Here is a 25,803-nt window from a genome sequence, read left to right on the forward strand (position 1 = left end):
GAACGTACATGGATTAATCAAAATTGGAATAATTCCATATGCGGTAAGTGAAAATCATTTTTGGAAAATTTCAAGTTGAGTAAACAAAAAAAAAACTACAAGAACCTTTGGAGATCACAGTTTTTGCTATGATGTGAATTTTTATAAATAGTAAGAATTACTAATTAACCAGTAATGTTGAAATACGTGAATTTATTTGATGTTAGACGTAGCTGGCTAATAAATCGAAATTTTTATCTCCAACCCCCTTGCTGCAAAGCTATCAACATTTTTATTGAATGCAATATTATATAGTGTGTAGAATTATTGGAAAAAACTAGTCAAAAATCTAAGCATTATTTGTCTTTTACTCATTTTGTTATTGGGAAATGAGAAAAGATTTTTTTGGAAACAAAAAACTTTCAACTACATATAGGCGCTAATCTTAGTTTCGAGCATTACGAAGAGGTTGTACAATCAAAGTTTCATAACTAAATTAATTACTTTCACTAGAGTTATTACTTAAGTTTTGATAAATAAAAACAAATCTTTAGTGTCCATTCTGATTGAGGTACCTCCAAAACATGTAATTTGAACGCATCAATCGTCTTCTGCGATTTGTTTCCCTGATTTTTTCGATCATATCTGGCAAAAAAATGATGGTGTCTCATCCAGAATTTACCATTCTACGTTGCTCTAATAGAATGGTGGCGACACGTCCAGTATTTCGAAAATTCCATTTACTTCGAAGTATTTCGGTATGTCGCATGTCGATTCTGCAATTTGCAGTTTAGGGGGTCATCCCATGTATAGGGATTTTTTTCTACGACCAGTAAGTATAGATAGAGCTTTAACTTCTAATCTGTGAGCCTAGATGCACGGAATGGATTATTATCAAATGAATCTACAAAAAATTGGACTTTGATTGAATGTGCCCTATAAATTTCAAGTCATTCGGTCAAGCCGTTTTTGAGATACGATGGAGGAAAGTTTGAAAAACACAGTTTTGAGAAAAACGCGTTTAAAGTTTCGAGTCCATTTAGAAATATGGAAATCTCAACTTACCCTCAATCTGCGATGCCTGGTCCATAGAGTATTCCTTACTCTTGCTCTTGAAACTCTTGTTAAACTTAGTTAAAAACTTGTCTAAACTTGTATGAATGTATATATGTATAAAAGGGGGGCCAGGTATAAAGTCGATGGTACACAGACCCCAACTGCCAGCTCAGCGCTCCGAACAGCTCTTTCTTCTACCAGCTGTAGTTTTAAAACGGCTTCGAATTTTCACAAATCACATTACTACCGTATTGTAGACACGTGGAGAAAGCAATTTATTGAAAAAAAATCGATTCTTTGAGCCCATCACATGGGATGACCCCCTTTACGCACACCATCGATGTTTTCTGGCACAACAGTCGATTTTGGAAGTAGTGAAGTGCGACCACTAATGAATTTAGCAAACCCGCGAAACACGTGCTTCATCACCAAAAGTCGAAGCTAATTGATTATTTTTAGTCAAACTTAATGATGATTGACATATTCCCATTAGTGTTGTCATGCCTCAGAACTTAGGGAGCAACCTTCGTACAAAACTTTGAATCGCCGATGGTTCCAACTTTCGACCAAAAGTTTTTTTTTTTCTTGGGATGAACTCAAGCGACGAATTAAATCCTGGTCTAATCCGATGATCTTGTAAGTGCATTTTTTCCTATTCGTTAGTTATATTGATTGTACCGAAAGAGAGAGAGCCGATCTCTTAGGCAAGAATGTTGGTAGTCGTAAAGAAATAAGACTATTTGCTGGTTGTTGGACTACCGCACCCGCACAATTAGTCATTTTCGCTGTTGGCGGTTTCCCTTTCACGAGAAACGATCCGAGGAACCATCACTTCACCTAAACCCTTCGCGGTACATACATTTTTCGCCCATGGTACTAACAGTACCAACTCTTCAGCAATTTAAGAACCCTCGGCTTTATAATACTGTAGCTTTCAGTGCATAATTATCAAACTACTACCTTTGATACATGAATAACTATTTCTGTTTGTTTAATAGGGACATGCGAAAAATATTTTAACCCAGAGTATTCTGCATCCAATTTATTACTTTGAGAAGGAAAAAAATGGGTACTTCTTTCCTCTTATTTGAACAATATTTATATGTTTATCAATGTCCACCTCGAGAGCATTCCCCTGATTGGGATGAATATTCCTTCGAATTTAAAGATCATTGGGAACCATGTCATGATCCCGATAACAGGAATGAACCTGATTGGGCCGATGAGCCGAAAACAAGTAAGTGGAAACCTTAATTTTTATGGTGAATCTTCATGTTTCATATTTATTTAACTGAAACGTCATCTAGAGAAGATTATTTAAATCGGTGTTTTCCAGTCTTCTTTAAGCCATGGCCCACCTCAACATTTCTAAAATTTTTGTTTTCCATACATAATTTTAAAACAAAACCCAAAAGGCTGCTCGACATAATTAGTACAGTGAATCAAGCAAATCACCTCGCAATTTTAAAGACGTTCATGGTTTAGTTTGAAATTTTGACAGAAGTTCAAAAATGATACAAATAACAAACCTGATTTGGTGCCAATGTATGCTTCTACCCCAGTGGTGAATTCCACCCTTATTCGGGGGTGGAAATTTCAAAATAATACCGGAAATCGATAGAGAATTGAATTTTATGAAGAAAATGTGGAATGAAGTTTTTTATTTATCACAATAATTTCTGAGTTATTCGCGATTGAAAATTAAAAAACAACACAACATTTTTTCAGGAAAAACTCGAAAATTACGCATTTTATGGAAAAAATTATTCTTATCAAAATTGAAGCTTATAAAAAAATAAAGGAATTAGTCAGTTTAAATTACATTTTGTAAATAATAATCAGAAACTTATGAGTCCCTGAAAGCCAATTTTTTCTTTTTCGTAAATTTATGCAGAGGTTTGAGCTCAAATAACGGAAAAACGATCAATTTTTCATAAAAAATTGTAATAAACATTTTTAAAGTACTTTTTCAGACCTTTAAAATGAGCTTTTATAAATCCGTCTAGCATTAAAATTAACCGAGTTATGATGAAAATAAGTTAATTAACTCGAATTTGCGGCAAAATTAAAATTAATCGTAGCCCATGTAAAATTATCTTTGTTTAACCCCTAACAACACGTTCCAAATGTTTGACTGGCTTGGAACACGTATATTTTGAAAATAAAAGTTGTTTAATGTGAAATTTTTTTTCGTTTAAAAAAAAAACGTTATTTTTTCAAAATACCTCAAAAACTATTGGATCAACGAAAGAATTTTTCTATAACTGAAATTTAGCTTTTATTTTACTGAACATTTTGCTTTTTTTTAAAACTCACGTAGCTTGAAAATTACCTTTTTTACAATTTAACATCAAAATTCTCTGAAGAAAAGGGCCTAGGAAGGTTGCACCTCTCATGGTTTTGTAGCTTATGAAATTCACTACAAAATGATGTTTAGATGAATGCAAAAAGCTTAAAATTATTATTAAAAAACTAATAATAGATGTATATTATGAGTTAAAGATATAAAATAAAGGTGTGCTTCTTCCGTTGTAATTCTTAGAGAGGGTTTTCAAGCTTTTTGGTGGTTGCATTATTAAAAATATTGAGGGTCAGATTTTTTATACAAAATTCTCGTATTACGATCCAAAATAAAAAAAAATTTCATGTTTTTCACCACATTTTTTAAATAATCTTTGTATGAGGGGTTGTTTTTAAGGGTAGGTGAGCTGTAAAATATCAAAATATTGAAGTCATGATACAAAACAATCAACATTTATTATATTTGAACATAACTATAGCCCATTACCGCTTTAATTCATTAGTTTTAAATTTATTGGAGTAAGGGGTGATTTTCACCCCTTAAAAATAAAAATCATACTATGCGACCAAGTGAGGTTTGAAGAGGAGGGTAAGATGTACTTAATTCCAAATTTTCAAGAAGATCGATGAAGGTTTTTGAAATTGCGAGGTTTCGGTTGATTTTTGGCTGTACTAAATGCACGTGCAAGAAATCGCATGCAAGTCTCTGTAAACAGTACAAGTAAACAAATTCCTAACCTCAAATTTTTACTAATATTTTGTACATAGTTTAACAATGAAAATAACGAAGCTAAGTTTTACGAAAGTCAGCTGATCTGCATGCTTTTGATCAATAAATATTGCATTGCACGTTGTATTGCATCATGTCAAGGTTAGAAATATAAAAGATAAGTTTTAGGAAAAAATCACTATTAGATTGTTATAAAAACATCGTAAGTAAAATTTCAAAACATATAATGAAAACTGAAATTCAAAATAATTCATTTCAAAAACAACTCAAGTCAAAAAAATCCAATTTTTCAGTTGAGACAAAAGGGTAAATAAAATAAAAACAATTTTAGTTTGATAAACAACTTTCTAGTTACTAATATACCATCCCTTTTTTTGTTTGTGTCCTATTTAAGACCAATGTATAAAGACACTGCGACACCTTTCGTCCAAAACATTCATTCCCCACATATTTTTTCTTGTAATATTCCACCAAGTGTTAAAATCCAATATCTGAGATGTTTGAATCATCAATACAAAAAAATTGGAGCTTGCTTTCGCCACCATAGAGGAGTATTCTTCTGGAATATATATTCCATCGATATATAAATAATATATAATAATAAAATATCATTTTTTGATAAAGATTAAAAGAAGTCTGAAATTTTTATCTGACTTTCAAACATTATTAAAAAAACTAATTTTAAAACAGAAGGGAACTAAAATTAAGAACATTTAAAAAAATAAACATATCAAAATGTCTAAGAAATAAAAAATTAAAAAAAAACATCTTTTGTCATAATTGAAAATATGCCATTACGAGAAATATTTTAAACAAAAACAGAAATAAGAAAATTAATTATTTTTGAGGTATCACTAAGAACTTCAAATTATCTTCAAATATTTGAATTACGCACTATAAAATTTTCTAGTAAATTATGAAGGATAGTTTTTTATTATAACTTATTATAATTATCTACGAAGGTAGTAGTGCTTTCTAATCTCTTATATAACAACAGTTCTTCAGAAAAAAGCCCTTCATCAATGTATCTTACATAGGTTATCAATACTGCCTCACTGTCTCTCAAAGTTAGTACATCCATTTGTACAGAGAAATTTCTTGTTTTTGGCTATTCAACAAGTTGTTTCTCAATATCTTCACTCATTTCGTCTATTCTTCTACTAACAGTATTGTTCCTAAGTGGCATAGCTTTTACATAGCAAGTGGGATCAAAACACCATACAAGGAATGTCATTAAATGGTTGGATCAAAAACAGGAATAGGAGTGAAGGGTCCAGAACCAAACACTTTGAAAGTCCGGGCAGTGCACCAAGCATTTTTCAAGCAAAAATCTCTTCAATTGAAAAATGTGTTCAGTTCAATCTAGAGAGGAACTATCGCAAACAGGGAATCATAATCCTGTCCGATAGTCAAGCAGCTATTAGAACTCTAAGTTCCGATATCATAAAATCGTTTGGGATTCTCTAGAAAAATTAAACAAGAAAGATAAAATTACCCTACAATGGATTCCACTATATCGTAGAAAAATGAAATAGTTCAAGCTGGGACAGCTAAGCCCTTCATGGGACCCGAGCCCTTATGTGGTATCAGCTACAAAGCAATAGGAAAAGCACTGGAAAAGAAGATAGATAGCAGCAAAACCAATTATTGAGACAACCTCAGGGGATGAGACAGGCAAAGACTCTTCTAATACTAACAGGAGTTCTATCGGGACAATGTCGCCTCAACAAACATATGAAGACGCTAGACCTAGCAGAGCCATCTGACTTTTTAAGAGGAGAGGGTTTGATGGATCAGCTGTAAACATTGGGTTCTCCAGTCTCGCAGCAAGGAAGGAGAATAAAATAGATCCTTTGGGTCGTAGTGTATACGAGACCCCAAATCTATATATATACATAGCTTTTAGATCTTTTTCATATTTCCCCAGAACCATTTTAAGAAATGTTGATATTGTTGAAATTCTCTCCTGCAGTGTGATTTTTTTTCCAGTTTTAGCGATTAATAAAGAAATTTGATAACTATCCTCTGAAAAAATCGGCTCAAGACGACTTCGTTTCATGGATTAGATGGTCAAGCATTTCTGGCATAAAAGAGAAACGGCAACCGTTCTTCGTGAGCGGTTGTTTACCCAAATTTTAAATATTCCTTCCAATATTTTTGTGTTTTCTTTTATTTCTTCCACTCATTTTATTATGGGCTAAAGAATCAATTAAAAAACAATATGTGTTAAAATTAATTCCATATATACGTGAAGAAACATATTTATTCAAATGTATATAATACGTTACCGATCTTTTTTCTTTCACTTGATAAAATTAAAAATATTTTTGTTGAATCAACGATTAATTGACGGACACTTATTTCAAATTAAAGGCCGCTTGACATGATGCAATACAAAGTGCAATGTAATGCAAGTCGCAATATTTCTTGATCAAAAGCATGCACAGATGAACTTAATCTGATTTTTTCATTCATGATCTTGACATTATCAAGTTACAATTTAGTTACATTTGGCATAACAGATCGGGTGAATTTCGGAAAACTTAGCCTCGTTATTTTCATTGTTAAACTGTGTACAAAATATTAGAAAAAATTTGAGGTTAGGAATTTGTTTACTTGTACTGTTTACAGAGACTTGCAGGCAATTTCTCGCAAGTTATATTGAATTATGTCAATCGGTCACGTTCCTGATTGAAATTAAAAGGATTTATAAACATAGAGAAATTACAGATAATATATAGTAGATATCTCTATAAATAGAGTTGTCTTGAAAATAAAAAGAGAAAAAATTACCTATGTATTTGGATCTCTTTCTTTCGTTACGTATTGCACATGCGTGATTCTGATTCAATTGATTCCACGGACAAAAGTGCCTAGCCTGTACACCTGTAAATAAATATCTAGAGTTACTTGGTTAAGGACGTTAACTACATTTAGTAACATTCGTCAGGGATGTACAAATTGATTTTTTATAAGGTTTGGACCGTTCTTGAAAGCGTTTGATTTATATTTTCGCGCAACGGTACTTGTTATCAGTAAAGGAAACAGAACTATTTGTATAACTGTAACTGACCTTTTGGGATACGTAATCTCGATATCAAGGACGGTACTTATGCGAAATAACAAGCATAAAATATAAAATTATTTCTTAAAAATGATATATGGAGTTTACTGAAAACATTTTGACCCATTTTTTGACGATGGTCTCCTTCAATTTGGATATAATTTTGTTTCTTTCACGCAGATTCTACTTTGAAAAAAACCGCATGAAAATAAATCAGCTAGAGATAGATTTGGGCTACGGGGAGGCAGTGGAATATTTTTCTACTATTGCAACCCCTTAAAATGATGTGGATCTGTGTAAAAAATATCTTATAGCAGTAGTTAGTGAATCATCACGTGCTTTTCTATCTATCTACTTTTAATACACTCACACCTTTTAATACATTATGCACTCATTGCATTTGAAATCTTACGATTAATGCTCGTTTTGAATTCCTTAATTCCCTATTAGAAACTATTTTAAAGAATGTGCCAATGATTTAATAAACGATGTTTACTCTACGGCGCCCCGTTTAAGAATGATAGCTGCTACCACGCATTCAAAGCTCAGAGAAGATTCGTTCCAACCAATCAAAAAACCGTCCTTGGTATGGTGACGATTCTGCGCAATTACATGTTCAAACCGAAGTTTCTGTTTTTTGTTCCAACCACTTAGTTATCGTTACAAGAGCCGTGCGGAAATTGCGCAGAAAATATCATTTAAACACTTTCAATAGCCGTTCCAAGAACGGTCCAGATTAGTAGATTGGAACAAACCTAAGGTGTAGCTAAGTTTTTGTATTTAAAACAACAATTTTAGATTTGATCCTATATTCAGTTGTGACAACAATAATATGCTGCTTTGGGATTCTTGGAAATACTCTTTCATTGATGGTTTTAAGAAGAAAAGAATTTGTGGGATCCGTATATACCTATCTAGCAGGTAAGTTAAACTGATTTATTCGATATTATACAGTGCTGGTAATGAAAACTGAAGCTACAATCACCTTTCGTATGTTACTGATTTAATTCTTTTGGCATGGTATCTTCATGCTTTCCTGATTAGTTCTTGAAAGATGTTTAGTAATTATATTGACTCTGTGTCATCAGTAGCTTAAACAAAAGGTCTAAAAACGAGTATTGATTTTACGTTATATTGGATGTATTATCGATCAAATTTTTTTCTTTTCGACTACTTAGCAGCTGCAATGCAAAAGTCTCCCATCCTTTTTTCCTAGTTTTGGGTTTATAGGAAAATAATGTTGAAAATAAAAGCGTTACAAATGCCTTCTTAATGCTCTTGATAGCATTAAGCATAGCATTAATGTAGCAGATGCTGAAAAAGTTCTCCATAGCTCCGAACAGCTTCGGCTGGAATGTTATTTGATTCTACTGTAATTCCAGTCCAATATTAGCTAGTCTGTTTTGCTAAACATTATCTTCTAGTGATCCTCAAGGTAAATTATCTAATAGAGCTGAATCTGGGGATCTTGGTGGCAATTACAGTGATACAAAAATGTAGAGAAACTATTCTGGTTCACTGTACTCATTCTTATTGACGATACCTCCCCATATATTTACTTTCTGAGGACGATACGTATCACACATACCAACTGTGGGATATATCTTTAGTTGAAGTTTATTATTCTCATTCTCTCCTCTCAAAATTGCAAACGACAGTTTCCAAAAGCTCTTGGTTGAAAAATATTTTATATGGGTGATATTTTTTCTGTTTCTATATATTCGTGCAGATTCAGCATAACATTGGACCTATGTAACCGTTGACAAATGTGAATATTTCTGCAGAGATAATGCGATGTCCAATTTATGGTTTCTGCAGGCAATTTCTGACCAAATTAATATTACTAACAGTATTCTATGACATACAAACTTTATTTTATATAAAAGTTTTATAACGTTAAATTCTGCATTGAATGATTTGTCTTCCTTTCCCATACTATTGCACATCACAGTTGGAGCAGCTTTCACAATTTTCGAAAGTTGTTTTAACGTTTTTTCGTTAATATTATCTAAATCAATCTAATTATTGTTAAAGTAATTATCATAAAAGTTGAAGAGGAAAATATTCTGAGTAGATTGAAACCAACAATAAACTTTTTCGACCAACCATCTCCGTACAATATAACTTTAAATTAAGATCCTTTCTTATCATAGATATGATGACAATTGATATAAAAACGGAAGCGGCATAAAAAAGAATATAATACTCATTATTAATTTATGATGATTTTTGGTGAAAGTAGATGAAAAAATGAAAGGTCGTTGGATCACACAACTCCTCTTTAATACCTCTTCGGAGTCGGTCGCCACATAAATGTAGTCCAGATCTTCTGGCTCTTCAATTTCTTGAGAGAACTTGAGAAAATTGGTGAAATCGCAATTCATTCAAATTATCTTGTTCTCTACCATCATAGAGTGTTATTCAAAGAGGAAAATCAGATTCGACAATAGCTTCATGTTGAGTGTGTTGTTGTTCGAAGAAAGGTTTGATTTTTTCGAGAAGAGATTCATTTTTCTCCAACCTTTTTCTTACCGAGCTTACCCTTTAAATTTTTAATACCTCTTCGAAGTACGTCGCCATATAAATGTAGACCAGATCTTCTGGCTCGTCAATCTCTTCAGGCTGGAGGGAGTTGGTGCAGAAATTCCTTTTGCAGTTGACACAATTCAACTAGCACTTAATTCCAACGAAACAACACCCACAACTACCTGCACACACCTTGTTACATTTGCAGGAAATTGTCGAAAGAAGTAACTGGGGAGGTAGCAAGATCAAGATCAAACTTTGAATCCTGCTAGCCCAAGAGAAGTGGATCCATCTGATGTCCCAGCACCAGTTGTACTTGTATGTACGTTCTCAAGCTATGTTGGTGGTTGTTGCTTCGGATGTTGGTGGTAGGAGTGCCAGGTTGATTTTAAACTCCAATTAAGGACTTGAGAAAACATGTAAAATCGCAATTTATTCAAATTATCTTCTTCTCTACTACCATAGAGTGTTATTTAAAGAGGAAGAACAGATTCGACAATAGCTTCATGTTGAGTATCGTGTTGCTCAAAGAAAGGTTTGATTTTTTCGAGAAAGTTATGTGCATAAAATTCACTATTTTTTGTCTATGCGTTATTTTTTTTTAACAATAAAAACACCAAAAAATCGGTACAAATTGTTTATAATTTGGTTAATTTTAAATATAAAGGTTTCTTATTCACTTAAAACCGAGATCTAAAAGTACTTAATTAATGCTCTAAAGATGGGCCCTGCGCTCTTATAGTTTCTACAAAATGGCAATTAAACCGTAGGAAGCCCTTTTTTTCAAAGGGCCATTCTTGCTCACCTTGCTATCATCTTTTGGAAAGTCGCGTTGGAAAGAAGAAGAGTTGAACTGAAAATCCCTCATCTCAGTTTTTTGATTTTTTTTTACCTCAAAAAGTGTTCAAAAAAGGGGTAAAAAAATTTATAAACAATGTATTGTTTTTTAAACATTTTCTACTATTAATTTTGTCACCAAAAACCTTTTTTTTCGTAAGTGCCCTGGCCTAATAACATAAAAAAACATTTTAAAGGAAATTTTAAGATCTATGAGTTCATGTAAATGAAAAATCTTTCAAATCCTTAATTTTTTAAAGGGAAAGGATTGAAGGACTAGAGACAGGTCATTTTTCCACTAAAGTGCATACTTTAAATGGTAATATCTCCTTTATTTTCGAAGTTACAGAAATATATAGAACCAAAATATTCGTTAAAAAAGCTACATTTTTGTTCTTTATAATTTTTATGTATCTTTCATTGTTTCAGAGGTATTAGCAATTGTGGCAATTTTGTTTTAAAAATTAAAAATACGTTTTCAACTTTTACCGTACATTTTTCAAAAAATACATTTTCTAAACCGGTCTAACTTCAGGACGCTATGAATAACACTAAAATAATACTAATTGTATGAGGTCTAGGTTCAATTTTAATTCTGATGGAAATGATACAGCTGCAACTGCTAATTTTTCTTTAAAAAATATGAAGAACAAATTATTTTTGATTATAACTTCTTCAATTTTAATCCAATTAACTTTTATAAAAGCTTATTTTAAAGGTATTTTTGAATACTACAAAAAACTTTACAATTATTATGCATGTAAAATTAACCTCTTTTCCATTATTTGAAGTTGAACCCATCAATTCGAGCACTCTCCCCAAAATAATTAATTCTCTTTTTACTAATCATATATTGCTTTGTATTGGACGTAGAACATTTTTTAAAAAATGATTTTCTTAGTTTTTTCATAGGATATAATTTTGTTCATAACTTTTTTTCTCATTAAATGCGTAGTTTTTGGGTTATTCGCGAAAAATACTTTAGAAACGTGGTTTTTTCACACAAAATTCCAAGTTTTCCATCATGAATAACTAAAAAGCTTCTTTTTATTCAGAATTTGATTCTCTATGGATTGCTGACGTTATTTTTTAAAAATAATTTCCACCCGCATAGGGGTGGAAGCGTCAATCGGCGCTATGTCACTAATCGGTTCTGTTTCTAAAAATTCGGAGGTGAAAATCTTCACTGACTGCACTATAAGTTTGTCTGGAAATATTTCTAGTGTAACATTGGCATTAAATGAGAGCTTTGCTTGGTAAGAGTGCAATATCCTCTTTGGATTTGCATTAGCCCCAAGAGCGGATATAATTCCAATGATTTCCTTTAACGACGTTTTGCTGGCAGCTTCGTCCTCAATTTATTTTTCTTGATTAAACGACCTATTTTGAAATATTGCTTAAATCATACGGGCGGTGGGATTTATAATAAAAAAGTAAAGATATAAAAGGGATCATAATAATTCAGTGTATATTATACAAGGGCAGAAAGTCGGAAGAGTTACTTTACTGTAAAAAAATATTTTGTTGTCAACGAATTTCCTTCGTAATGGTGTACACAAGTGTCATCTACTGTAATATATCGACGGAAAAGTTTATGTCAACATCTGACGTCTATTACGAGGTCATGAACGCAGATAGATTTTCACCGTGGTTCCACATCCACCCAGCAACGTGTTGAGGATAAGTCAATTAATGTAATTCAAAACGCTTTCTGTCCAAGTCTTCGGTATCGTACGTGAAAAATGATGATTCTGCTACCAAAGCAAAGTTAAAAGTTTGATTAAATCTATTGTGGTTTGAAGGAATAGAATTTTGTTTCGATTTTTGGATAGAGGGTAGTCTTCTATTTTGTTGACTCCTCAAAAAGTTGATTTTTATGATTATCGTAGGAGATACATTTTTGCAGGGCTTAATCGAGAGAATTTATTTAAAAATGTGATAAATATTCACAATATGGCTCGTTAATACCAGTGCAAAACGTTTTGAGAGTAATATTTTCAAAGTATGGGGTTTTGAAATTTACAGTTTCTATATTATCATTAAGAGCTATGTGTTGAAGCAAATCATTTAAATTATTAGAGATTCTTTGGTGATATTGGTCATAGGTCTCATTATCGTAGATAATTGAGTTAGTAAAATATCTTCGGAGCGTCGATCTCCGTATTTAGATAGTAATGCTGGACGTGCATCAGTCCAAAGTTTTAAATTTGTGTAGTTTAAAAAATCTCTAACTAGAAATAACGCGTTCTATGTGAAAATGAATTTAAACTTTAATAGATATAGAATACAAAACTCAAAACTTCAAAAACTTAATTGTTTGTCTCTACACATTAGACGGACAATTTGCAATAAATAGATGCAGAATAAGTGATTGCTGATATAGAAATTCATTCATCTGAGACTTCTGGTGGTAGCTGAAACTCCGTCTGAAACAGTACAACGATCAATTTTTCAGTTTTAGCTGCTACGGATTTAGCGCTATCAATAACTTATTTCTTGGGAGGATTGGCCCATGGAGTTTTTCATTCAACTTCCTGGGGTGCGTATGATGTCTTAATTGGCTTACCTCTAGGAGGAGCGATTAACTCTATGGGAGTATTGGCCACTGCTGGATTAACAATTGGTAAGATGTATAACTATCAACAGCTCTGTTTCTTTTTGAATCTTAATAATTTGAATACAGAGCTGATTTTTATTATATTTACTAGTAGAAATGTTTGAATTCTTTATTTAAATCAAACAAAGCAGACATTTTGTAACTTTTGTAATAATACTTCCATCTTAACTGTATCGAAAGCTTTTTGAATCTGGAGGGAGGGCAACTAAGAACGACCTGTCCCAGTTTTTGGTTAACTCTAGATCGCCTGTAGGTTGAATCGCTATTTTTTCTATTGGGTCGATAATCTTGATAGCCGAGCTACAAATGTACGAGCAATATGTCAAAGATGGACGACTGGGCTATGTAGAGGATTGAAAGCTGTTGTGGATTATATAACTTTCTGGTCTTAAGAACGGCTCCAAGTAGCTGAATCTAAATCTGTACGTGGTTATGCCAGGACATATTGCTCACAACCACCCTACAAGCGAATTGGCGATGATGGTGATATTATGTCCAGACCTGACCAAACAGCAGCGTTAAACTCAATCAGATCGTCTCCAATCCACTCCAGAATGTTTTTAAGATCGGTATTGATGTTGATGATCTGTTGCTGTCTACGGATTTGGGTGTTTGCCTAGTTTATTGAGGCAGTTGATTCGAACATAATGCTGTCTACATCGAATAGATTTTGTGTATATTACCAGTATTCACACTAAACTAGAAGGAACAATAAATTCGATTAAATAAGTCGATTAGTTATTTGTATGGCCAACACACTGTATATGGGCTTTTTAATAACCAAATTATCGAATTCAAAGACCAATGTACGAGGTGGTCTACCGAATTTAGCGTATATTGTGTCGACTTAGAAGAACTCGATAGGATCACCTGAAATATTATGATTTGTATTTTGAGAATTATTTTATTGTTTATTAATATGCTGATCTCTAGAACGTTCGGTCGAAACATCATTTCAGTAGCAATTTATTGGATTATGCACCATAGTCCGGTCAAATTCGACCAAAAAATAAGAGTTAAGTTACATAAGTTCCCATCCCAAGCTGAAAATCAATAAAATTGTTTAAAATATAATTAAAAATAAATTTTCAAAGTTCCCTATCATTTCCTTGAGTGGAAAAAATGTTATTCAAGGTCAAAGGTGAAAAAGATAAGTTTTTCGCAATTTTCAGAAAAACGGTTGGTTTTATCAAAAAAATATTCAAGACAAAAATTGTAGATCATAAAATTATCTACAAAAAACGTATCTATACTTTTTTCCTTACAAGTCATCGTTTCTGAAATATAACGATTCGAAAAATTGTAATCGTCAAAAATGCAACTTCAACTGAAAAAACTAGCTCAACATCAATCGGAAATCTATTAATCAAAAAATTTATCTACTTTTGGAAAGTGACAAAATCATGTACTATTTTTACACGCAATAACTGTATGTGACATGACATCTGCCTTTTACAGGAAGGGTAAAATAACAATTTTCAAAATGTTTGAAAAACAAGATTTAATTCAATGTGCTGAAGTTTTTAAAAACAATAATTCAACTCGACAACCTGAGTTGCTGTTCATCAACATCTTTTTCGAGTATATTAACAAGTTCAAGTGTGGCTTGGTTATCAGCTAGACTCTACAGAGTTGGTCAACAATACGTTAGAACCCGTTCATACTTTACTCCAACCACACACAATTTTTTGCAACCTCATAAGGGATGTAGTGCTAAATGTGATTGCAAAAAGTCTGTTTTGTTCTCTGAAATATGAAATCTCTTATTTGCAACAAACGTATTTACCATCAAAAATGACTGATTGGAATAATTTCAATTGCTGTATATTGATATCTTAGAATGCTGGGGAAATTTGTTGAACTCAATGTCTTGATTAAAATTTGTTTCAGACAGAGTTCTCTTTCTTTGGAATCCGGTTCAATGTGTAAAACCAAAATTTTGTAATCCAAAAATTGCCAGGGCTCTTATGGCAAGTGGAGCAGTCCTCTCAGTTCTACTTAATATACCGTATTGCTTCATTTTTACTTTGAAGTTTGATGGAACATTGGCACAATCAGATTTTTATTTTTCTAGGTAAGTTGATTTAACTTATTACGAGCTGGGCGTGAAGTTGTTCGTTCGATCACTGGATAAAAGTTGAAACAGCTTTAAAATGATCTATTATTTTATTTACTCCGATATATACATACACTAATATTTACAACAAAGTCCAATGTTCTTAATCTTCACACCAATGTCTACTGTACACTAATCCTAACTGTCTTGCCTTCAACACTGTCCGATTGAAGCTCAATGTTAATTACTTTCCACTAAATGTCGTCAATAAGCAAATAAACTCACAACTCAAAGACAAGGCACAAATTGCGACACGTATAACACGTGTTAGGTAGCGTGACACGACTCGTACATGGAACACGTGCTGCGTGGTGAACCGAATGTTGAGACACGCGTTTTCAAATAGAAAACGGTGGGGTTTGGATTTAGATTAGCAGATCGCGATTAGTCGGCATCAAAAAATGTCTGTCATTCTTGAAATCGAACAAAACAATTTTTATTATTGAATTTTAGTTAAGTTAAGAATCGGATGATGCTGAGGACGAAATATTGTTTTATTCCTTGATGAAGAAGGAATTTTCTCCTAATAAATTTATTCTATCGAAGAAAAATCATTATTTTTGGTCAGATTACAAAACTACGTGTTATACTACGTCATATCACACGTGCTATACGTGTCCTAATTGACGCCTTGCCAAAGACAACTTACAAATAAACACACGCTGTTACGAAATGTTCAGCCTTCGTTTCTTAAAACTCACATGTTATTATTTTTTATTTGTATCGCTTTTACTGATCTTTCTTCGTTTTTTCTTTACCTTCAGTTAGTTTTTAAGTGTATCGCTGTCGAATTAAGACTATGAGTCAGCTAGCTTTGAGCCGGGCTCAAACGACTTGTGTAATTGGAAATTAAACAATTATTTGAGCACTTGGCTAGTATACGAACTGCTGCGACAAGCAGAGCGCTCGCACGACTTGCTCTATTTACGCCTGCGCGAACGTTTGACAAATGATGTGTCAATATGGATACTATCTTCGCTCTATAGAGTCTTAACAGTACCTGTGTTACTTGAATCAGAAAAAGTGTCGAAGTGTTCTGAGACTCGTGATCATTGTATTCGGGCCGACCAATATGAAAAGTGGAGAACCAACTTTCATGAAGACTTCCAAATAATATTATTAAGCAATGATTAAGAGTATATTAAGGGAATGTATAATATGTCTTCCTTCTACGGCCATGTCTGTAAACGTCAAAAATCGCACTGTCAACATTCCTTGTAAATGACATTTGTCTACGCCCATGTCTGTAAACGTCAAAAATCGCACTGTCAACATTCCTTGTAAATGACATTTGTCTACGCCCGTGTCTGTAAATGTCAAAAATCGCACTGTCAAAATTCCTTGTAAATGACATTTGTCTACGCCCGTGTCTGTAAATGTCAAAAATCGCACTGCCAACATTAAGAATAACATGCAGGTAATGAGATCTCATAACATACACGTGCGTTTCGAAAAAGAAAACTTAAACCTCTCGTTTTAATTAAATTAAAATCAAATTTTTATTTACGTGAGGCTTTATTTGGTCTATTTACACAAATTTAGTAATTTAAAAAACATTAAAACTTTTGGCATTACGCACTTATGAAATTTATGCACCTGCCGCTGCTCATGCGTAATGGATTACTTACAATTCTTGTTACGTAATATACTATTTCGTTCGCAATGCATTACAAACCAATCTGTTACGTATATGACACTTCACAGTGCCATGTACTAGCTTGAATGTTCTATGGTCATCTGGCAAGTGACAGTTGGGAAGCGGGAGCCTGAGATAGTTAGGTTAGAACATATAGAAGATCGAAGTAAAACGTGTTCTCAAACTAATCGTGTTTTATTTAAATAATAATATCAAAGCTAACCTGAAACACAATCTAAATAAGAAAATCAAATTGTTCAATATAAAGGGTGTTCCTTACTTAATATTATGGAAATTTGGTTCGAGATATGCCCCTCAGATGTAGAATATTATCGCTTACTTTTCCCGTAGCTTTTCTTACTTATACTCTGAATTTCGATTATGCAACCTTCAAGGATTCTATCAATATCGACGCTTTCCATTTCACACCGAGTGTCTTACGAGGTAAGACCAATTTTGTCAGGAAACAGTATTGAAATTGACATCTATGAAATTTGACATTTACGAAATTTGACATCTACAGAATTTGACTTAATATTTGATAGAATCGGAAATCGTTAGTGTGTACGTGCAAAGAAACGTTTTGCAAAGCTGTGTTGCCAGCCTGTGACAATAAGTTAACTCAAAAATAAACGGAGATTTTAAGTTTAATGGGATTACATTTAAAGCGACCCCGAGAGGTCCCTTTAAGTGCGAGACCGTGAGGGCCCACGCTTAGCTACGCCACTGTATAGATCTCTATATTTATAAGTGGATATGAAAAGAGTTAGCGCTTGTTGATGATGAATAAAACAAAATAAATTTCAAATAAGCATAATTGTGACGATTTTTTCAATTGAACAAAAGAAAATGATAAAAAAAACTGTCTAGTTTATAAAGAAAAATAATATAAATTTCTTTATAATATAAAAAAAACCGCCCCCGGGTGGGCTCGAACCACCAACCTTTCGGTTAACAGCCGAACGCGCTAGCCGATTGCGCCACGGAGGCTACGACAATGATTGTATTTTTACATATATAATAAATATGCAATTCAGATCTTTATCAATATAAAACTTGAAAAATACAAGGCTTGTACTCATTTTAAAGATAAACCAAGATAATGGCTACAGTTCTAAATACTTAAAGTTTACAATTATACTCTATTAACATTTAGAAAAATTCTCCGGAAGTGTAGAAGTTCTAGGTGGCCACTTCGAACATTTATTAGTTTTTTTTTTAGATTTTATTTGATAAGTTGTAGACTACCCGACTGATATATTATTATTTTTCATCCATTGCCTTGCATTTTCAGTGCGTTTACGATTATCTTATGGTTAGACATTTTATTATTATTTATACCAGTCCAGTGTTTTATTTTGCGTAAGCATGGCATCAATTGGGGTATTATATATCTTTCTCTTCTAAGAACGTGAGCCAAGTATCCAACCTTTAACACCTTGATCAAGTTGAACAACTCTTTCTCAGTCTTCGCTTTTCTTAGTACATCCTCGTTCCTTACTTTGTCTGTTCATGGTATACACAACATTCTTCGAAGGGTCCGCATTTCGAGAGCTTCTAGTTTATTGATGTACGATATCTTTTACATTTTTGCATATTACGAAGAAAAGAATTTTTAGATAGAGAAAAACTAGTGGATTTGTTGCTGCAGTATTGCCTTCTCTTGTATCGAGTATTAAATTTCAGACTAGGAAGGTCCAGGAGAATTTTGATATTCTGGTTTTTAAGTGACTGTTGCAAATACAATATTGGTAGTTCAAGTATCAGTGCATAATTAGCATCTATCAGATATCAGAGATGGAAATAACATCACCTTGAATGGTTGATCGTGAGTGTAGTGATGAATTTTTACCTTGGAGAGCTGAGTAATAGCATTTGATGATGTATCTGGAATTGCGAGCAATACCTCTCGCATGGTTTAAGTCATACTTTACCATCATAAGTCAGCTTGTAAGGGTTGATACAACGATGTCTTCGTGCAAGCCAATCGAATGTGGAGTGCCCCAAGGCTCAGTACTGGGCCCTATTTTATTTCTTTTGTTGATTGACGTCGTTGAATCTGTAAAATTCTTAGGGTTTGTTTGGACATTTCCTTGAGATGGGAGTTATATATTGCCGCCTTATCTAAAAAATTGAGTTCCTCGTATTTTGCGCTGAGATCACTTTCCAAAGATCTGAACTTATCCACCTCCTTAACACTCTATTATGCCCTTATTGAGTCGCATCTTCGATATGCCTTTCCCTTCTGGGGTACGTGTGGTACGACTCAATTTGAGCGAAACTTCAAACTACACAAGAGAGCTGTTAGATATTTATTCGGACTAAACGGCAGGGCTCACTGCAGGGACTTCCTTAATAGATTGAAAATTCTGACTCTTCCTTATTTATCGTTGAATCCGTTTTCCTAATTCGCGGAAGCATGACCTTTACCTACCATCTGCACGTTCACAATTAGTTAAAGGCTCAATCTTTTACAAAGGAAAAAATGCACAATCATTTACCAATTGAAATCAGATCGATTTTATCTTTTCCTGATTTCCGCAAAAATTTGAGAGTGAATTTACTGGAAAGTGTCTTCTACTCTGTAAACGACTTATATTCTGATAAAAATATCACAATCCGGTCATGTCGCAAACTGGTTTAATTTTGCTATGGACTTATATATACTAATTATTACCTATTACCTATAGTTTTGTTCCTCATTGTGGTTTTCTTCTGTATATTGAAATTTCATTTTATTTGTTTATTTATTAAATTAATCTCACCAAGCAACGCCAATGGTTATAGCAGATTCTCTTGCAGAAATATATGGAAGAAATTTTGTACATACGGCTTCGGCCAATAGAAATGTGGGTGATTCCGTTCTAACTGTGATATTCAATGTCCTGTATTGTTTTTTTGTACTAGTCATTAATTAATAATCAATTAATAAAAATTTTGTGTTAATTGAATAATTCTTAAGATATTTAAACATTATTTTTATACAATATAACTTGCCACTTAAAGAAAACTTATACTACATCACTTGAATGTCAGTACCGTGTCATGTCCATTCCTAGAATTTACCGATAAATTATTAATTTTTTTTGTCGTAACAAATGATTTAAACTAATTACCTTATAAATTCTAATGTTTATGATCAAACTGAGGAAAATTGATGCACTTGTTGTTTAATATCTTAAGTTACCATGTCAGTACCGTGGATAAATGAGTCAGTACCGTGGAACTCAAAATCCGACATTTGTGTCTTGCTCGTGATACTTTGAAGTTGTAGTAAATTCCTCTTAGAGTTTTATTTTTACAGTAAAATAGATGAATAATATGCATAAAAAAGTTAGAAAAGTTAAATTTTAAAATCTTGAAATTTTGAATACAAAAAATCACAGTTAGAACGGAATCACCCATGTATTTATGTGTACGATTCGATGTTTTCTTTGGTAAAAAGTGATAATGAGTCCACGTGGACTGGCAGTGTGTAAGATGTTTACCGAATTTTATACGAGGACTAAACATTATTTTTCATTTCTCAATTTATTCGCGTCGAATAACTCGCTGCATGAAATCAATGTTTTGACATGACACAAACAATTTATGTTATGTTTTTCAGGTTATATGCTAGTTACAATTGGTTTATGTTGATTATTTTCACTATTATACCAGGATTAATATTAATTTTGGGAAATGGAATGTTAATATTATCGTTGCATAAAGCAAGACAAATTAGATCGCGATGTACAGGGAAAATCAAACGGGTATGTAAAAACATTACATCTAATTGAAATTTAAAGAAATTTTTAGAAAATCCTTAGCATTAGGCATCAACGATTTCACCATGATTCAACTACACTCGGGAGCAAAAAAATCGACTCAGGCGATAACTCTGTAATCGCAAGTCATTAGCAAAAAAACTGAAGATATAGTAGCTTCAAAATAGAAGATGCAGTTCCGGAAGAATCACGTGCACAATCGAGAGAGATGACCGATTCATTATCAGCCAATCGCGAAAAAATCGGGCCTAAACTGCTGTTCAAGACCAACAAGAGCTCAGAGAAACGTGACTGGAAAGTCAGAAGAAACCTTGAGGCAGCTAACCTTGAGCCACTTATTGGCCCCACATTAACCTACGATTTGCCAGGGAACACGTTAATTGGACTGACGAACAATGTGGTTCCGGTCTCTTCTCAGCTGAAAGTGGAGTGTGTCTGCATGGTAGCGATAGAAGAGGACGACTTTACCGAAGACCTAGAAAAGATTCGCGCAGTGTTGCCTAAAAGAAAACGTGACTTTTGGAAGAAGTTCCTGGATAGTTAGGTTAGGTTAGGTTACCATAGCAACGAACAATAACTTAGTGAAGTGTAAGTGTAAAGTTTGACGTCAAAAAAGTAAACCAGAGTTATACAATAAATTAAAAGTATCGAGCTATCAAAAAGTATCTGTATTTAAAAGGGTCAAGAGGTAAGCACATTTACGAAGATATGCTTAAAAACTTTGGTGATCAATGTTCTTCGTATGCGACCGTGAAAAATTGGATTGCAAGCTTCAAAAGAGGTAAATTTTCCATTGAAGACGATGATCGATCGGGAAGGCCAGTTTCTGTGTCAGTCCCCGAAAATATCGATGTAGTTCATGACATGATTTTATCCGTCGAATTGGGCTAAAACGGATATCTGAAGCACCGAATATTTCATACAAACTCGTTTATCATATAGTTCACGTCAATTTGGACATGAGAAGAATTGCTGCAAAATGGATCCCCAAATGTTTCAATGCTGACTAAAAGCAACAATTGATGGAATGGCGACCCTCTGGTTCTCCAAGACCTAAGAAATTAAGTGTCCAAAAATCTGCTGGAAAAGTTCTTACTTCACTTTCAGGTAGAACAATAACTGGAGATTACTATTCGACATTACTGAACACTGAAAAATTAAAGAGAAAAGACGCGGAAAGCTATCCAAAGGTGTTTTGTTTTTGCAGCACAACGCCCCTGCACACAAATCTCATGTTGCCATCCAAAACATTCGTGATTTTGGGTTTGAATTACTAGAATTACCCCCCTTATTAACCAGATTTGGCTCCGTCCGACGATTATCTCTTTCCTCAACTGAGAAAAAGTTTAAAAGGTCGTAAATTTTCTTCCAACGAGGAGGTAATAAAAACTGTGGAGGTTTGGTTTGCAGAGCAAGAAAAAACATTTTTTTCAAATGTCCAGAGACGTTGAAGGTTCGCTGTAATAAATGTATCCAATTAAGAGGAGAATATGTTGAGTAATAAAATATTTTGACATTGAATTGTCGTTTGGTTCTATAGTAGGCTAAGAATTTTTCAATATATCCTAGTAGCTATAGAGTTAATATTTGGATTGGCATTAGTCAATGCCAACATCTTACATTTACTCAATATACTCAAAACAAAACGTCCATTACCAAATTCCGAGAAGAAGTTATCAAGGGTCTTATCAAATGTGAAGAAATCCTCCAGTATGAAGAAGAACAAGTGCCTGGACACATCCTAGAAGAGCGAGAAGAAAAGATAATGTTACCGATATTATGCTCAAATTTCAATAGAATCTGGTGGTCAAGTCGCAAAAAATTGAACATCAAAGACTAAATTTCGCTGTAATATATGCCAAAAAAACCTGTGTTTCAAATGTTTCCTCGATTTTCACGTTGCATATTCTAAATAAATGTTTTTTTGGATATCAAAAAAGCTTATATTTGATCTAAATAAATGTGCTTTCAAAAATTAATTATGGATCTATTATTTTTCCGTTTAAAAATATGTGATGACATCTAATGCTAAAACCAAATATATCCCCGTTTTGCCCAAAAACATACTCAATAACATCCCATATCACTTACACTGAAATATTGCATCAGACGCGACCAGAAATATTCTTTAATATGTCGGATAACATCGATCCCCCATAAGGGGATAAGGTTGATTCCCCATGGCAGTTTACGTGTTAAGTGACACATTGTAGATATAGTACACGTTGTTTTAGATTCTTAATACATACTACTGCATACTAATTGACCAGACTAGTGAACAATACCAGTAAACTCTAAGAAATTTTTCCATTTTGACTATTTTTAAATCAAATCTTTTCATTTTAGGACAACAAAAACCTCACAATAATACTAATTTCAATAATTGTTCTATTCATTCTGGCCGAAATACCTTCTAATTTAATTTCAAAAACAAGGGCTGTAACTTTGATTTATTTTGGAGAATATGCCGACGATGAAAATTCAGTGGTAGACATAATTAGAGTAATTTGCACCTTATTGGGCGCGTTTAATGTGGCCGTTAATTTTTTATTCTATTATCTGTTTTGTCCCACATTCTATAGAGCCCTTAAGAAAATGTTCAGGTGAGTTTTTTGTGCTCATAATTTTTAATCAACTCAAAAAAATATAAAGTTAATGATATGGTTTCTTGCAAAATGACTTGAGGCGGGTACTATCCACTGATGGGTCTCCGTAGGTTTCCTGGCCAGCGCCTTTTCAATCTTCTCTGTTCCATTGGATCAGTGGAAGGCCCGCCGCAAATTGAACCAAGCCCACGCAGAGCATACGCGAGGGCCAGACCCAGCACATGTCCACGTTTTTTAATTGTAACGCATATTGAACACAGCCCACGCCAAAAGATTCATTATGTTGCAACTACCAACAAAAAAAAAAGAAGTAAAACAAAGGAGTATTTAATTCTTTTGTTATGTTCTCCCACAAATCATCCTTCAGTTTTACTCTCATATAATCTTCATGAGTAGAATCATAGAGTACAGGAAAGGATCTCACAATTTCGATTAATTTCTCCATTTTTGAATCAAAAGAAAAACTGTTTGGTAATGGATGGTTTATTTAAAAGTAGCTACCTACGACCCACGAAACTGTGTTGCAAGTACAACTCGGTACCACGCGAACCAGGTTGGGTCGGAGCTGGCCGTGGGCTGGGTTCAATTTGCGGCGGGCCTAAAGCTTGGATATTAGTGGATTTTGAAGGTTTCCGTTGCGGTTTTTGTTTGGAATACTGAGGTGTGAATTGTGTGGTTGCTTATAAACCATGGAGCATTAGCGAAGTATTTTAGATTGAAGAGTTTGCAGTAACTTGGTGTTCGATGGTTTACTGCAACCCCATACCTCTATGCTATATATCCATATTAGTTTCAGGATGATTTTGTATCTTATTTTCCATTGTTAACTGCGATCGTCTGCCGATTAGCCACTTCATATTTTGAAGTTTTAGCTTTAGTTGTGTTTTTTAGCTTGTATATGTTAACTTATGGTCCAAGTGTAGTTTGAGGTATTTGACTTCTGTTTTCACTGGAATCGGCATATCGTTAATGGTCACAAAAGGGGACAGACACCTCGTTTTGTGGTGAACGTGGATTTGTCACTGTTGACTTCCATTTTCCACTGATGTAGCCATTCTTGTAGAACATTTAGGTGATATTGTAGCTTTTCTGATACTCTTGTAGGGTCTGTACCTGAAGACATTATTGCAGTATCATCTGCGAAGGTAGCGATTAGTTTTTTACTTGTGTTTCTTGGTGGCGACTGCAAGATATAATAAATACTTTTTTTCAGGGGTGGAACTTCTAAGAAGACGGAAAAAGTCCATGTTAACTTTATTGTGCTTAACGAAAATTTAAACATGAAACATATGAAAGCTAAAGTAATTGAAATTACCAAAAGTCTTAATGCTCCTCTATACAAAGTAGACGAAAAAAAAGGTGACGACGTGCAGAATTGCTGTTCAGAACAGATGGATTCGGAATATATTGAAGTCATCGATGAGTATAAAGGAAACGGATTCCTTTCTGGAAGCTCTTCACAACCCCTTGGTTATGATAACGCATCAGAAGTCACTATTATTAAAGACGGCTATAAATGAAATTGATAGTTGTAATATTTTATTGAATAAATGCATATTATTTGATTAAATGTACTCAGAACGTGTTTACGAGTGCTATTTGAGTTGTTTACTGATATTGGACAAAAAAATATTTTCGTGCGTTGTTCGATTTTTATAAACTGATATTGCAAGATAATCATCTGACAAACCGTGAGATTGGGGCATATTCCAATCGTGTATCTATTTATATGAACTCGAAACTCAACAACAATTGACTGTTCAAGACGAGCCCAATCCAACAAAAGTTGTTTGCGCACTAAGAACTTCGATACAAATAGTCGCCCGTTTTTTGGATTGACTGGACATGTCATCACCGTTCCATTAGAGCATAGAACATAGAACATAGAAATTCTGAAGAGGATATGAGCATTTGTTTGCAAGAATATTCTGAAAAATCAGGGAAACCAATCGCAGAATCATTCTTCATCATTCTCACACATCAACTCAAACCGATAAAATCAAAACATCGAATTAATGGGTCCAGGTCGTTATCGATTGATATACCTCATTAAGGTCAACAATGGTATTCCTCAGGGATGCATCTTGTCACCTACTCTTCTCTTCCAGTACATCAACGATCTACTTGACAGAACTTTAAACCCGATCTATAGCTTGCTGATGATAGCACTCTGGTGTCGTCGTTCAAATCAACCACCCCAACTACTACCTACTACAGATCATCACCGATCTTGAAAACATTCTGGAATGAGGTGGAAGCAATCTGATTGAGTTTAAAGCAGTAAAGATCCAGACAGTTATTTTTACAAAGAAAGCTAGCAGTGCAGCTTAAAATTTGGTCATAAAATATCACTATCATCGCAATTTACCCTGGCATAGTCACGTAGCCGATTTATCCAAGGTAACTTCACTTGGAGCTCTCTTCAAGATCAAAAAGATATACATCTGATACAGCTTATAATGCTCCCAAGGCCCAGATTCGTCCGTCTTCCAAGCGTACTCTGAAGATGTTCGACTCAATACAGACGAGAGCAGTTCGACTTATAGGCGATCAAGAGTTTACTAAAAA

At 33.7% G+C, this 25,803-nt stretch overlaps 1 protein-coding gene, 1 long non-coding RNA gene and 1 other non-coding gene across 3 annotated transcripts; 1 reads left to right on the forward strand and 2 right to left on the reverse strand.

Moving 5' to 3' along the window:
* LOC130897449 (somatostatin receptor type 1) lies at positions 1 to 24,805 on the forward strand. The gene is made up of 8 exons (XM_057806305.1): positions 1 to 43; positions 2,034 to 2,272; positions 7,929 to 8,051; positions 12,949 to 13,116; positions 15,001 to 15,184; positions 20,470 to 20,614; positions 22,976 to 23,232; positions 24,449 to 24,805. The coding sequence occupies exons 2-8, from the start codon at positions 2,101 to 2,103 to the stop codon at positions 24,753 to 24,755; spliced, it is 1,356 nt and encodes a 451-aa protein (XP_057662288.1). The 5' UTR covers positions 1 to 43; positions 2,034 to 2,100; the 3' UTR covers positions 24,756 to 24,805.
* On the reverse strand, positions 17,039 to 17,359 carry LOC130897455 (uncharacterized). The gene is made up of 2 exons (XR_009059702.1): positions 17,143 to 17,359; positions 17,039 to 17,097 (listed from the first exon to the last, which is right to left on the reverse strand). It is a non-coding gene; the product is annotated as an uncharacterized LOC130897455 (long non-coding RNA).
* On the reverse strand, positions 17,779 to 17,852 carry Trnan-guu (transfer RNA asparagine (anticodon GUU)). The gene has a single exon. It is a non-coding gene; the product is annotated as a tRNA-Asn (tRNA).
* Positions 24,806 to 25,803: the final 998 nt, after the last annotated feature.

The sequence above is a fragment of the Diorhabda carinulata genome, chromosome 8, assembly GCF_026250575.1.
Source record: "Diorhabda carinulata isolate Delta chromosome 8, icDioCari1.1, whole genome shotgun sequence".
NCBI classification, from domain to species: domain Eukaryota; kingdom Metazoa; phylum Arthropoda; class Insecta; order Coleoptera; family Chrysomelidae; genus Diorhabda; species Diorhabda carinulata.